This window comes from Pollachius pollachius (assembly GCF_949987615.1).
Source record: "Pollachius pollachius genome assembly, chromosome: 18".
Taxonomy (NCBI): Eukaryota; Metazoa; Chordata; class Actinopteri; order Gadiformes; family Gadidae; genus Pollachius; species Pollachius pollachius.
Window position 1 is genome coordinate 2432754 of NC_136951.1, and position 14133 is coordinate 2446886.

The 14133-nt window shown below is 48.9% G+C and overlaps 1 protein-coding gene across 2 annotated transcripts in view; it reads right to left on the minus strand.

The window, feature by feature from the left end:
* Positions 1 to 12265, minus strand: part of LOC307089413 (chondroitin sulfate proteoglycan 4-like) — a 38790-nt gene extending 26525 nt beyond the window's left edge. For both annotated transcript variants that reach the window (XM_079755696.1, XM_079755695.1), the window contains exons 1-8: positions 12175 to 12265; positions 9263 to 9426; positions 7310 to 8437; positions 6534 to 6995; positions 5746 to 5867; positions 5437 to 5545; positions 1359 to 2696; positions 222 to 314 (exon numbers count right to left, since the gene is read on the minus strand). In XM_079755696.1, coding sequence (XP_079611822.1) covers positions 222 to 314; positions 1359 to 2696; positions 5437 to 5545; positions 5746 to 5867; positions 6534 to 6995; positions 7310 to 8437; positions 9263 to 9426; positions 12175 to 12250 — 3492 coding nt within the window. In that variant the 5' untranslated portion in view covers positions 12251 to 12265. The remainder of the gene's footprint in view (positions 1 to 221; positions 315 to 1358; positions 2697 to 5436; positions 5546 to 5745; positions 5868 to 6533; positions 6996 to 7309; positions 8438 to 9262; positions 9427 to 12174) is intronic.
* Between the last annotated feature and the right edge of the window lie 1868 nt (positions 12266 to 14133).

Below are 14133 nucleotides of genomic sequence, written 5' to 3' on the forward strand. Positions count from 1 at the left end.
TAGCCCTGTTCCAAAGTGTCCTAGCCCTGTTCCAAAGTGTCCTAGCCATGTTCCCAAGTGTCCGAGCCCTGTTCCCAAGTGTCCTAAAAAGGTTCCTAAGTGTATTGTGTGTATTTATGTGTTCTTTCGCTGATGGTCTCAGTGTTTATGTCTGTGCTTGTGCTTTGAGTCCGTTTTAAGACTATAATAATTGGAGATATTTATACTAATATTCATGTTACCTCGAGCAGTGTTGAAACGTAGTGTTTTCCGTCGGTAACAAAGAGAACGAAACGACCAAAGCTCACTCCCCGATGGATGAACAGAACCTTGTTCTACAGACGAGCAAATGGAGAAAACAACAAGATAAGAAAACACAGAGTAGAGATATAGGCCTATAAATAATACTTTATCATTATTATTATGTCTAGGGCTGAGCCCATAGTCGACTTATTAGTCGCAGAGCTCTGAGCCGACTTAGGTTTGAGTCCATTAATCAGAACCAACACATATGTTATGATCAACACATGCTTTCATCGTTATTATAGTCTCCCAAGGATTCATTGTTTTTGAGGGTAAAATAGCTACATTTGCCTGTTTTAACGTCTCAGCATTAAAAGAGAAGGGAAATTAAGCCGCTTAATGCTGCTGTGTGGTTGAGTCTTTGAGGACGTTTGCTTTTAAGGTAGAAAGATATCGAATATGTAACAGATATTGAAACTCAATATTAAAGTTAACCAACACGGGGACCTAAAAACTGTAATCAAATACACCGTCCAAATCTCAACCATTGGGCAGTTTCTCCATTTTGCTCAAAAAACATTCATGCTAGTTTTCAACAATTTATACATATCGAAAGTCTAGATGTGCATTAGACCCATCCGCAACTTTGTTTCTACAGCCTTTCAATGAGCCAGCAAGATTCTACCAAGCGCTTGGAGGTGACAGAGATGGGTTTAGTAAAGACGCTCTGTAAGTAATTTGAACACACTTTAAGAACTAAAATAGAACAAGGCAAGAATGTAATTATATTGCTATTAGAGATAGATAAAATACAGCTATAATAGCCGTAAGAATGTGTCGTAGGACAACGACACATTCTTAACTTTTTATATATAAATAAGTAATTATACATATATTAATATGTAATTATATATATATATTACTATGTTATTATTTATATTAATATGTAATTCAGACGTAGGCTATTCCATAGCGTCTTTAAACGATGCGTCTTACTAAAGTGTGCGTCCAAATGACTCGCCTAGTCCACTACTAGTCCTCATGGATGATTTTTGTCGACTAAGGAGGTTCTCGGACAGCCTTTATTATGCAATGTGTTATTGCATGTCTTTGTGTATTAGTGTTGTCGTGGTTACCTGCTGGAGGTCTTGCTGGGTGAACTGGTAAAGACTGTGTGTGGTGTCGTTGGAGGAGACCAGCTCCCCCATCGGGATGCCGCGCCGCGTGTACACCAGCCGCCCGTCGTCAAAGTCTGAGTCGTCGTCGTGGTAACGCAGGACATCTGCCGTCAGCAGCCTCTGGCCGTCGCGTGCCACTTGGAAAATTTTATCGACCACCCTGACAGGGCGCTGGTCGTTGACGAGCTGCACGGAGATGTTGAAGGTATGCAGGTCGTCCTTCCTCGCCGATGCTTTGTGCGGCCTCTGCGGCCTGTAAACATTGACGCTGAACACGAACGCGTCGTGCTGCGTCTCGCTGTCGTCGTGGAAGTACAGCAGCCGCTGGGCAGTGATGTCCTGGTTGGTGAAGGTGCCAATGGTGTCGTCGTTGGCGGTGGAGTTGGACACGTCGATTCGCCGGAGTCTGCCGTGTCTCGGGCCGGTCGTGACCACGTAGCGGACCGCCCGGTCGGCCGCCGTGTGGGTGAAGAGTATCTCCATGGTGATGACCTTGCTGTCCCCCTCCAGGATGGACAGCCCTCTGTTCACCACCGAGATGCTGGTTGCCGCCTCCGCCTTGATGCTGACTCTGAAGTCACGGCTGCTTGAGTTGGCCTGCGTGGAGAACACCTGGAAGCTGAAGGAGTCTCTGCTGTCCTCCGGATGCGCAGCCAGCAGCTGGTAGTGGACCAGGCCATCGCTGATGTTCTTCTGGCTGAAGGTGGAGCTCATCTTGAGGACCTGCTGGTTGAAGAGCAGCAGACCTTTCTTTGGCGGTGCCAGGAGCCTGAAGAACACGTCGCTGTCCTGGAGTTTGACTCCCCTGGAAACAGCGTGGAGGTCCTCCGAGGTCAGGGTGGACCTCTGGACCCCCGCGACCTCCATCCTGCTTTGTGTGACCTTGAAATGGATCCACCGTATCGCTATGGGGACGACGACGGCCTCCTTGGCGGTGGTCGCTATGGATCCAACGGTGACGTTGCAGGCAAAGCGGTCTGTGGCGTTCCGCTGGGCCTGCAGGCCGCGGTGGGTGTTGAGGTAGCGGAGCCGCTCCTTCTCCACCAGCTTCTGAGAGAAGGAGCCGGTGGCCTTCCACTCGCCATTGGAGTGGAGGCGCTGGAGCTGGCCGTAACAAGGCGCCTCGGTGATGTCGTAGCGGATCTCCACCCCCTGGTGGGCCACGTTGAGCTGCACCGCCAGGTGGCTGGCTGTGATGATGGCGCTCCCGCCCTGGTCCACCTCCAAGCCCGTGTTGTTGACTAGCTGGTGCTCCAGAGACACAGCCATCACCCTCAACACCCCTGTGTTGCTCACCTGGAGGGAGGAGGAGGTGGGAGGAGGGGAGTAAGGAGACAAGGGTGCAAGTGAGCCAGAATATCTCAGGTTAATGAAATGAAATGGTGGCAGGAAAATATTGGTTATTAAAGATAGTTTAGGTTGCCAGATCTTACTGGAAAAAGTAAATCAAATAAAAACAAAAATTGGGAAGATACCTGTTAGGTACCAGGATATCCTAGTGCAGGGGTACCCAATTAGAATTCAAAGAGGTCCAGTGACTCAAATTTCCACCCAGCAAAGGTCCAAACCATTCCAATGTCTAACTTGTGCTATGATTCAGGGGTATATGTAGTTATTGTATGTATGTAATAAACAAAGTAGTACATTTCAATAAAATGTCCACAATATTTATTGCACATTTTCCATACAAACAAATTAAACTAAAATAAATAAGCAGCCTAATCATGAATAACAGTAGGCCTGTATCACAAATTTTAACACAAAAAACAACTTAAAGTGTCTGTTTTTTAAACAAAGTGCTTTGATTTTTGAACAAATATGAACATTATAACACAGGTTTAATGACCATCTTTCCTACTCTCTCCCACTTCTCCATCTCACATATTTTTAGTGAGAGTAATGGGCTTTTGCTTGCCCTGCCAGTAACTTCAACCTTGGCTGGAATGGAGTCAGTGCCATTCTCATGCACATATGTAGGTGCTCATTGGTGAGTCTAGAACGGTACTTATTTTTTATTAAGTTCATAGTAGAGAAAGCTGTCTCACAGCTATACTTGGAGCCAAACATGGTCAAGGTGTACATTGCTAACTTCATTAGACCAGGGAAAACAGTCTCAGGCACTGTCTGTAGCCAGAATGTGGCATGGTCAGTTACACCAAAATGCTGTCTTAGTACAACATTTGCTTGCAGATCAATCAGTTCCATCTGGAGAGATCCAGCATGTGCCCACGTAAAGGTCTGTGTCACCTGCTTTGAAAATCCTCTGACATCTGTGATGAAGAATGGATTCTGAATGAGCAGGAGGAGCTGCGGTCCCAGGCTGAAGCTGTCAAAGCATTTTTCTAAGTTTCCAATCAGCTTGTCCATGAAGTCAACATGAGAAACATCTCTCTCTCCCTGAATCTGTTCCTGGACGTTTGGGAAGTGTTCACAGTCTCCTTGAAGATCTTCCTTGAACACTTCCAGTTTCCTCTGGAAGGAGCTGACAGCTGTCATCAAATCACAAACAGAGTTCTTCTTGCCCTGTAGCTTTAAATTTAGTTCATTAAGGTGTGATGTGATGTCTACCAAAAAAGTAACAATATCAATTTTGCTCTCATCTTTCAAAAAAAGTAAAAACTGTGTTGCCTTCTGACTCTTGAGCTGCACTAAAAAAGCGGCTATTTCTTTACGAATGGACCAAAAGCATTCCAACACCCTGCCTTTGCTAAGCCATCTTACGTTGTTGTGCAGTAATAAGTCGTCGGTATTTGCATCAACTTCTTTCAGGAATTCTCTCAGCAGGCGATGTTGATGGGATGAGGATGCTCTGAGGAAGTTGATGGGTTTCATCGTTGTATTCATCACTTCAGCATACTCTTCTGACAGATTAGCGCACAGAACAGATTGATGGATGATGCAGTGGTAAGCTATGAGATCAGGGTTGTCCTCTTTCATCCATGCCACAGCTCCTCTCTCTTTTCCTACCATGGCAGGGGCTCCATCTGTGGTGACTGAGCCCACTTGTTTCAGATCTATCCCCTTCTTTCTCAGCATCTCCTTTATGGCCTTGTATATGTCCTCTCCTCTTGTATGTATCTCAAGTGATGTTACACCTAAGAGGTCCTCACAGAATTCTTTCTTCTCTTTGTGGAAAAATCGAACATACAGCATTCATGCACTCCTTAATAATGACCCCATCAGTAAATGGCTTTTTTTGTTAACCCAAAATCAATGTTACTTTTAGTGAACATTCGTTTGCACGTTGCTGGGCCGTTAATGAATGTGAGAGTATTCTGGTGGACTGATCATACTGGGATCTGAGTTTGTTTATTTTCCGTGCCCTCACCTCTGACTTCAGTGGGTATGTTTGCTCAAAATACCTGTGCTTGGTTTCGTAGTGGCGCTTCACATTGCCACTCTTTATGATCGCCACAGTCTCGGAACATATGAGACCGCTGCGAGTTTATTACTCGCAGCGGGAAGAATGAAGACATATTGCTCTGTCCATTCATCCTTGAAAGTCTACTTTTCTTATCTTTGAGCACAACATGCTGTTATCTCTCCTCTTGCTAGCTCTTGCTTTCGATCCTCTCTCTTTCTCTCCATGAACCTATTAAAGATTCTCTCTAGCGAGCCCTTTCCACAATTACCCGCCTCTCTTTCCAGGCACTCTTAACAATCGCTTTGATTGGCTGAGTAGCGTGAAGCGCTATGACCTCATGACGTAAATACGGAAGCTGGACAAGCTGCTACAAAGCCGCGCCGGTTGAAAAAAACGCTCTGTCAATATTATTATTAATTTCTCAGTATCTTTTTAAAATGTGTCGCAGTCCAGATAGAACCGTCACTCGGTCCGGATCCGGACCGGAGTCCGCCATTTAGTGACCTCTGTCCTAGTGGTTAAGGGTTTCACTCCCAGCTGAAAGGTTCTGGGTTTAATCCCCTTGGTCAAGATGCTCTTACCCCTACCTGCTCCTTAATAACCTATATCTGACCTTCCCAAGTGTCTGTCTGAGGAGTCTAGCCATGGTCCTGGTGGTGATGTGTGACATACCTTCTCTCCGTCACTGACCCTGAGGGCCAGCCTCGACATAGGGGCCCCTGTGTGGACGAAGCTGACCTTCCCCTCCTTAAGATCCACCCAGGAGAAGGAGCTGATGGGTCTGCAAGACGGGTTCCATGTTAGGGTTACTTTATGAGACATGGGGCGTTCCCCTGAAGGGGGCCGGGGTGGCATAACCCCACAATAATCATTTGATCGGCCACCCGGATGAAAAGAGTAAGGAGACCGCTGCACTAGATCACTACTCAGGAGCTAGTATCTTGATTTCAGGATAGTGAAGACTTAATCTTCTGCTTTTACCTGCCGGGGTGGTCCTGATGCTCTAGGTATCCAGCCTGGTTGCTCAGGGCTCCAAAGCAGCTGAAAGTCATATCCTCCAGACGGCTGTCAGGGTCCAGCACCCTCAGCATGTCTGGGGTCAGCTGGTAAGAAGTATGGATGGGGTTAGCTGGGTAGTGGTTAGCAATATAAATGGGGTTAGCTGGGTAGTGGTGAGCAATATGAATGGGGTTAGCTGGGTAGTGGTGAGCAATATGAATGGGGTTAGCTGGGTAGTGGTGAGCAATATGAATGGGGTTAGCTGGGTAGTGGTGAGCAATATGAACAGGGTTAGCTGGGTACTGGTGAGCAATATGGATGGGGTTAGTTGGCTAGTGGATAGCAATATCAATGGGGTTAGCTGGGTAGTGGTTAGCAATATGAATGGGGTAAGCTGGTTAATGGTTAGCAATATGAATGGGATTAACAGCTGGGTAGTGGTTAGAATATGAAACGGGTTCGCTGGGTAGTGGTTAGAATATGAAACGGGTAAGCTGGGTAGTGTGGTTAGAATATGAAACGGGTTAGCCAGTAACATGTCTGTGGTGAGCAGGTTAGCGGAATAGCAGCGTGTCTTTGATTAGCTTGTAATTCACTCACTTGTGGATAACTGAGCAAACATAGGCATAGAACAATTTTATACATGTATTCGATTTGACTGCTATTAATGCGTAAGAACTTGTAGAAACTATGTTGCAAACCAAATATGCCAATACCGTGAACACAATAACTGAACAACCTCCTTAATGACTGAGCTCTGGGGCCCCTACCTGGCATCTGGAGCGCTCCAGGAGGGTGAGGAGGTTCCCGGCCGGCAGGCTGATCTGAGGCGCGTCGTTGACGGGGCGGACCGCCACGGGGAGGCGGTGCAGCACGCGGCCCTTCCTCCGAGAGACCTCCGCCAGCTCCTGCAGCCTGACCGAGGAGGAGAACACGGAGAACACCAGGACGTCCCACGGCTCCTCAGAGCCAGAGTGGACGTACAGGACGCGGCCCTGCCACACGTCCAGCATGCTGAAGGTCTGGCCCGCTGCCTCCTCCTCGCCCCTGGACACGGCCCCGCCCCCCTCCTCCTCCTCCTCCTCCTCCTCCTCCTCCTCCTCCTCTTGGCCGGTGGTCCGGGGTGTGGGGGAGGCGGGGTCCAGGCGGAGGCGGCCATGGAGCGGCTGCTCCTCCAAGCGGAACATCAGCTGGGACGGGTTGAGGTCCATGCTCCGGAAGTCAAGGTTCACCTGGAGGGCGACCAAGAGGACGAGAAGGACCAGAGGAAGATAAGAGAGATAGGGGACACGGTGATGGAGGACAGGAAAGTGTGCTCAGTCTGGATGGTCAAAGGGAATGAATGTACACAGGGTGTGAACTTTAACAACGTACAACCGAACATTCACATCAAAAGAGGAACATTTAGTGTTCCTCTTTTGAAATAACACTTAATTCATTCATTGATGCCCCTTTAAAACGTAAATATACTCAATATGGACATTAGTACATATCTACTGTATTAACAAAAAGGTATAACAGAGATAAAAGGGTTAAGGTATTGAACCTGAATGTGTTTGGGCTCCAGCCGGGCGCCCCCGCCCTCCTCCACCTCCAGCTCTTCCAGAGACAGGAAGCTGGATGTGCTCTTCATCTGTCCCTGCCCACGGCCTGAGCCCATTGGCTGTTCAGCATCGGCATCTGTATTCAGCAGTTCCAACAGGTCGGGGCTGGTCTCTGTGTCAGGGGGCTGGCCCCGCCCCCCACAGCCCACTGAGACGTCCCTGGTGACGCTGGCTTGCGGCAGGCCGAGGCGCTGGCCGTTCAGCCGGACGTCCCTCAGACAGCCTCTGAAGGAACCCCCCGGCTGCGGACTGCCGGAGGAGCCCGACGCCCCTGCTGGGCTCGCCTCGGCCTCATCCCGGCCCCCCAGGTAGAGGGGCCCCGTGGGCCTGACCGCGGGGCCCTCCACATCCAGAGAGGCCTCCACCACCTCCTGCCCCACCCAGAGCTGTATCCCGTGGGGCGCCAGGCGCAGCCTCACCGCGTACCACACGCTCTTGTTGCCTTGGAGATGGGTGCCGGCTTGCACCTCCGTCCCGCTGCCTACGCTGTTACTCCTCACCATGGCGACCAGGCGAGCGTCTCGGATCTCCATGGCAACAAAGCCTCCCCGGAGAGCAGAGGAGTACAGGACCGTACCGTCCTGGGCCGTGGCGGAGGGCCGCATTTGGAACTCCAGCTCCCCCTCCTGGGACACCTGCCAGGGGGGCAGCCGGAGGAAGGACTGGAAGCTGGAGAAGCTGACGGGGTCGTCCTCCCAGGCCCAGAACTGAGGGCTGCAGCCCCGGGACACGCGCTGAACCGTCCGATGGCCCGGCTCCGAGCGCAGGCTGGCCAGCAGGTGGTGCTTGTTGAACACCACGTCTTCCATGCACCCTCTGAACCGCGGGGACGACCAGACCAGGGGGTGCTGCTGCCCCGGCGTCCCGCCCACGAAGACCCCCTGGCGGACGCTGAGCTCCGGGTTCCCCCCCCCCGGCAGGGCGGCCGAGGTGTGGGAGTGCTGGTCCACCGTCATGCTGACATTGTGGAGCAGGTGGGTGAGCTCCACCCGGTGCCAGGCCAGGTCGCTGAGGTGGAGCCCCCCTGCCGAGCGCAGGGTGCGCTCCCCTGAGCCCAGGTCCACACGCACCTGGGGCGGGCAGTTAGGAAGGTGAAGCCATTTGGGGATATTTGGTGGGAAACTTTTTAAATCGATCTTCTCTGCTCTTACCTTACCTTATGTTATTGATCTGGCCATCATCAAATCTATCAAGCCTATTAGTCAGAAGAGTACTTTCTCCATTCCTCAATATATGTAGCACTTTTATGTTCCCAAAGTTGAACAAATCTTCACAGATGTATGAATATCTACAGCCCTCAGCACTAACACTTCCCCTTCATCTCTCTAGCTAGCAGACCTTGGGAGGACAGAATGAATCAGGCCAAACGTTACAGGCCAGACCTACCATGAGAATACACACCAGTGGAGGGAGAAACTACACAGAATGGCACATTGTTTATAGGAGAATGAAGCCATAAACCCTGCCAGATGTCAGAGCTATGCCCTGCTGCAATCTCCGCTGCAGCAGGAACTCCAGGGAGTGGTTCTCTGGGCTTCATGAAGAAACATGTTGTGTAGGAGTGCCAGGGGGGGCTACGTTGATCTGCTATCTCCAAGCAATCTGACACCTCGTCCCACGCTGGGTCTTGTATCTAGACCGCCTTCAGATACCAAATGCCTTCACCTGGGAGCCCAGACTCCCTATCAATGACCGGTCAATCACACACCTAAGTCCTGCTTACATGTATCTAGCAATGTATTCTAGCAAATACTTTGTTTTTGTGTGTTTGCTGTGTGTGTGTGTGTGTGTGTGTGTTTGTGTGTGTGTGTGTGTGTGTGTGTGCTTGTGTGCATGCGTTTGGTAATAACATGGATTTGAGTGTGTGTGCGGCTGCAATAATTGTATATTGGTACCTGCAGGCGTCCAGAGATGATCTCCAGCAGGAGGAAGTCCCCGCCCCCTGACGCCAGGAAGAGCAGTCCTGATTGGCTGGCGGTCCTGAAGCGCAGGTGGAGGTAGTTGCGGTTTGAGAGCTCCTCGGTCTGCAGGTGGACGAAACCGTCTCCGTAGAACGAGGCTGCGGTCAGAGAGAAGAGGCAGGATGAAGGTGTACTGTCGCCCCCCCTGGGTCAGCGGTCCTTTACGGGGTGGGGGGCACATTTAGATGAATTGGACAGCATGCCCTCCACACAGCGCTCACATTCCCCATGGCACCATGCATTTAACACGGTGCACAGCAGCCGTCTTGAACCAGTCATCTACCAGTCTACTACCTCGACCATCTACGATGAAGACATGCAGCGGCGCCGTGACTGAGCCCACAGAGGAACGGCCTTTCCTTCTCCTGCCCAGCGGCACTTCCGACAGGCCATGAGCTCGCCCCTGGTGGAGCCATGTCGTCTGCTGATCTGTTGACGGTTCCCTGAAGGCGCCAGTGAAGGTTTTACACCGTCTTAACAAGGTGGAGGGAAACCTCTCAAGCAGGGGGATACCTCGCTTGCAGTCACCCCTAGCAACGCTTCTCTGTCCAGACGGCGTATGGCGTCTAAACGTAGAGCCAAATGACCGTCCCCAAACAGCCCGCCACTCCTTGGGACAAACGTGTGTCTGTGCCACACTGAGCGTTGCAGATGTTAAGAACACAACATGCTCTCCTCTGCCTGTCGGCCATGACAGTTGGAGGGGTGTAAGGTGGGCCTGACGACGTGGAGGTCATCAGCACCACCACGCAGCGAGGGGGAGTAGGAGGACCTACCTGCTTCCTGTTTCTTTCCACCCATAATAGGAATATATATTTGAAATGATGGAAAGATATAAAGTCCGTTTGAAGGAAGTTCCTCTTTACACAACCATATGTACAATTGGATAGACGGCGTAGTATAGCCCGGGTCCGTCCGCCTCCATGTGGCATGTGCTTCTTGAGCGGGCTGGGGACTTGTGGCACGAGGCTGTATGTCAGCCTCCACATCCCTGTTCTAAGGCTCCCAGGAGAGATCTATTGGTGATCCCTTGGCGTATGTATGAGAGCACCTGCCATTTACCTGCCGGTTACCCTCTCACCCCGGTCCCCTCCTCATGGTGTGTGGAGGCGACACTGGGGCCACTCAGGCATCAAAGGAAGAAAAAAAGAAGTTATTTTTCATCTCAACGATCTACTTGCCATGAGCCAATCAGAGGAAGCTGCGAGACGTGACACCATGACCATGATAAGTCATCGCTCTTCCTTGGGTTTCGCAATCACCTGGGAAAGAGCTCTCCCCAGCCGTCGCCTAGTCCACTTTTTTCTTTGCCTAGACTCGGCCATGAAGACAGCCCGGCCCTTGCCTCCTTGGCGAGATGCAGCCCTGTGGGCACTCTCCCGCTTTCACAGGAGCGCGACCAGACTGTCTATTATGCACCTGTTGGAGCCCCCCCGAGGGTTCTCCTGGTTCTGTCCTCTTAGTGCAGACTACAGTGGCTTGCTCGCAAGAGGTTGGATCTCAGGGCGACACAAGCCCAGGGTGCTCTCCCTTCCCCTGAACATAGCGTAGGGTGTTTAGTAGAACAACACATGTTCCATTCAGAAGTCAAACATTTGGGTCCAGCTACAAACCGATTTAGCTGCCCTAAGTGGACACATTGACTACAAGAGCCTTTTAATGGCTCGCTAATGAACCGTTTCACGAGCTGCCTAACTTCATTAGTGATGGCGAGTGCACTGGCACCCGGAACTGATCGGACGCTAATGGCATGTGTGTGTGTGTGTGTGTGTGTGTGTGTGTGTGTGTGTGTGTGTGTGTGTGTGTGTGTGTGTGTGTGTGCGTGTGAGTGTGTGTGTGTGTGCGTGTGTCTGTGTGTATGTGTGTGTGTGTGTGTGCGTGTGTGTGTTTGTGTATGTGTGTGCATGCGAAAACAGTTCACATCACATATCCAAATAAATTATTCTTACATTGTAGTTTCCAGCTCACTTAAAATAGTTGTTTAAATCGTTCAACTGTACCAAATGAATGTGTAACAAAGGCGTGAGTAACATCAAGCTGGTATTTTAATCCTGCAATAATGTGGAATATTTCTATCATGCTATGTCCTTGAAACTTTCTCAAATTACCACCAGAAATTGTCATGGAAACATTCCGAGGTGCATCTCCTAGTGAACCTAGGCGACAGGCGGTGATAATAACAGTCTTCCCTCTGTGTCTAATCTCGCTGGAGATTACCTACATTATTAATACTAATCTCTGGTCGACACAGAGTAGCAAATCCAACTCCACCTTCTCTACCTGTGTCTCTCTGTGATATGATGATAAATTATAGGCGTATATTTGATCAGAAGTAACAAAATAATAGCATTACCGCTGAATCTGACAGTCCATGAACAATGCAATTGAAGGCTAACTAATTAGATTAGGTTACTTTATATTATATTTAACTGGAAGGTATATCTAATCACATATAATCCAGAGTCCGTTAGCCTGGCAACTATGTACATAACACATTAAACAGGATTCAATATGAGGACATCATTAAATATCTGTTGTCTATCAGAGCCTATCACTATGTCATAACAAGTTTCCTCATTCTGTCTCTTCAGGTGGAGTGGAGATGGGGGGCTGGTGGTCCCCAACAGAGAGACAGTTAAACCTCTACTGTCGACACAAACCATCAGCTTGTCTCCTCGGTGAATTCTAACGTTACAACTGGTCTCTGTCCATCAAAAAGGAATTTCGGATTCATACGAAAAGTACAAACTACTCTTGAAACTACTTCTGGGAGGACAAGGGTAGCGTCAACTTTCGCCAACAGAGTGGTTTTACGACGTTTTTTATTTATTTATTAATTCTCCTACCTCCTCGAAGTCGTCCAGAGGAGCAGAGCAGGAGAGAGACCAGGAGAACCAGGTGTCCCACCGCAACCCTCCCCATCGGTAGACCCAGGTAAAGGTGGTCCTTGTTCTGAAAGAAACCCGTCCCTAATTCATTATTATGATTCACTGCAAAGCAATTCCTCCAGCGGAGGTGAAGACTCGTGAAGAGGGCTAGATATTTAGTTTAAGTACACAGCCAGCATGCAGCAGAACAGGAGTTTGGCGCCGCTCCTCCCACGCCGCTACTCCCTCCTCCCAGCGATTAGCACCAGTCTTTATCATTCACCATCAGCGGCGGTTCTTTATCTGACCACAAGGGGGAGACGTCCATCAGTAAAACAAGGCCTTTCATTTCTTGCATAGAAAATATTTCCATGTTTCGTTTTCTTTCGTGCTTCTTTCATCATAGCTATAACACACAGTCGTTATGTGCTTCATAATTTCTGTTTTATTATCGTGAGAAAGCAGTTTTTTTCAAATTCCTCACTATATTTGAAAAATCCATGAAAAGGGCAGTTGATGCTGAATAATACTTTTCCGAGTAATAGGGACAACATTGGAATAAAACATAGTATTGCTGGTTTAATTCAGGAATAGTACAGGAATATGTGCAGTTGTGTATTATAAAATGGTGATTACATGTGGGTGCGTATGTGGGGAGGGGGGTGGGGGAAGGGGGAGCTGTATATATGTTTGACGAGAGGAGAGAGTTGTGTTTGATGTTTAAACCCACAGATTGAATTTAAAGTAAACTCAGCCGATTCCTTTTATGTTCAGTTTCAAATCTCTGAGGTCAAAACATCAAACCCTCACTTACACACCAGACATGGCACACTAATTAGTTTAACTAATGTGACCACACCCATGCTCCAGCACACACATGTACACGGTCACATGAACATGAACATGCACACACACACACAAGTTTGTACGCACGCATGCAAGCACACACGCACAAACACATATTGAAGGACACACAGATCACAGGACCTGCATGAGTGTTGTGTTACACTTAAACACCACAGTACCAACTAAACCCAAAACCATAATTAACAGATTGTTATTTTGTAATAGATTGATTCTCCCTATAGCACCCGCCCCCATCCTACTAAAACAAAGTACAATTACGACTATGACCAAGTGAAGTAGAAATATTCATTGCAATAAGTACGTAGCGGTCCCATCAGCATGGAGCCAGCAGTGTCGCTGGTAGGAGGCGTGCTTCAGAGCAGCGTGGTTATGAACACTTAAGACAGGAACCACCTGGAGCAGGAGGACTGAGGCCATGCAGGAGGTGAACAGCTATACCAACACACACAGTATGGTCTGCTACAACAACACAGCTACAACAACACACAAACATATACCAACAAATGCACACACTTAAATAAGTGCATTTGTGTGTGTGTGTGTGTGTGTGTGTGTGTGTGTGTGTGCGCGAGCGTGTGTGCGTGTGTTTGTGCGTGTGTGCCTGTTTGTGTGTGTGTGTGTGTGTGTGTGTGTGCCTGTTTGTGTGTGTGTGTGTGCCTGTGTGTGTGTGTGTGTGTGTGTGTGTGTGTGAGTGTCTGTGTATTTGTGTGTTTCTATGTGTGTTTGTGTGTGCGTGTGTGTGTGTTTGTGTTTGTGTGTCTGTGAAAGAAAACGATAATGTGCCCATTTGTAAATATCGGAAAGTTAGGGCACTGATTTACCTTAACTTTAGGAAGATAAATGTGAATAAATAAATAAATGTGAATAAATGAGCAGCGAGGCAGCGAGGAGAGACTATATTTCTGATAAATGAGTCACTAATGGGCGAGTAAGCGGGGGAGGGAACAGAGAGAGTGGGCCTCGGTTCAAACCCCAGGCTGCTGCTACTCCTCTATTTATGGTTTATTACATAAGGAGAGAGAAAGGGCGTGAAAGAGAGAGAGAGAGAGAGAGAGTGAGAAAGAGGGAGGG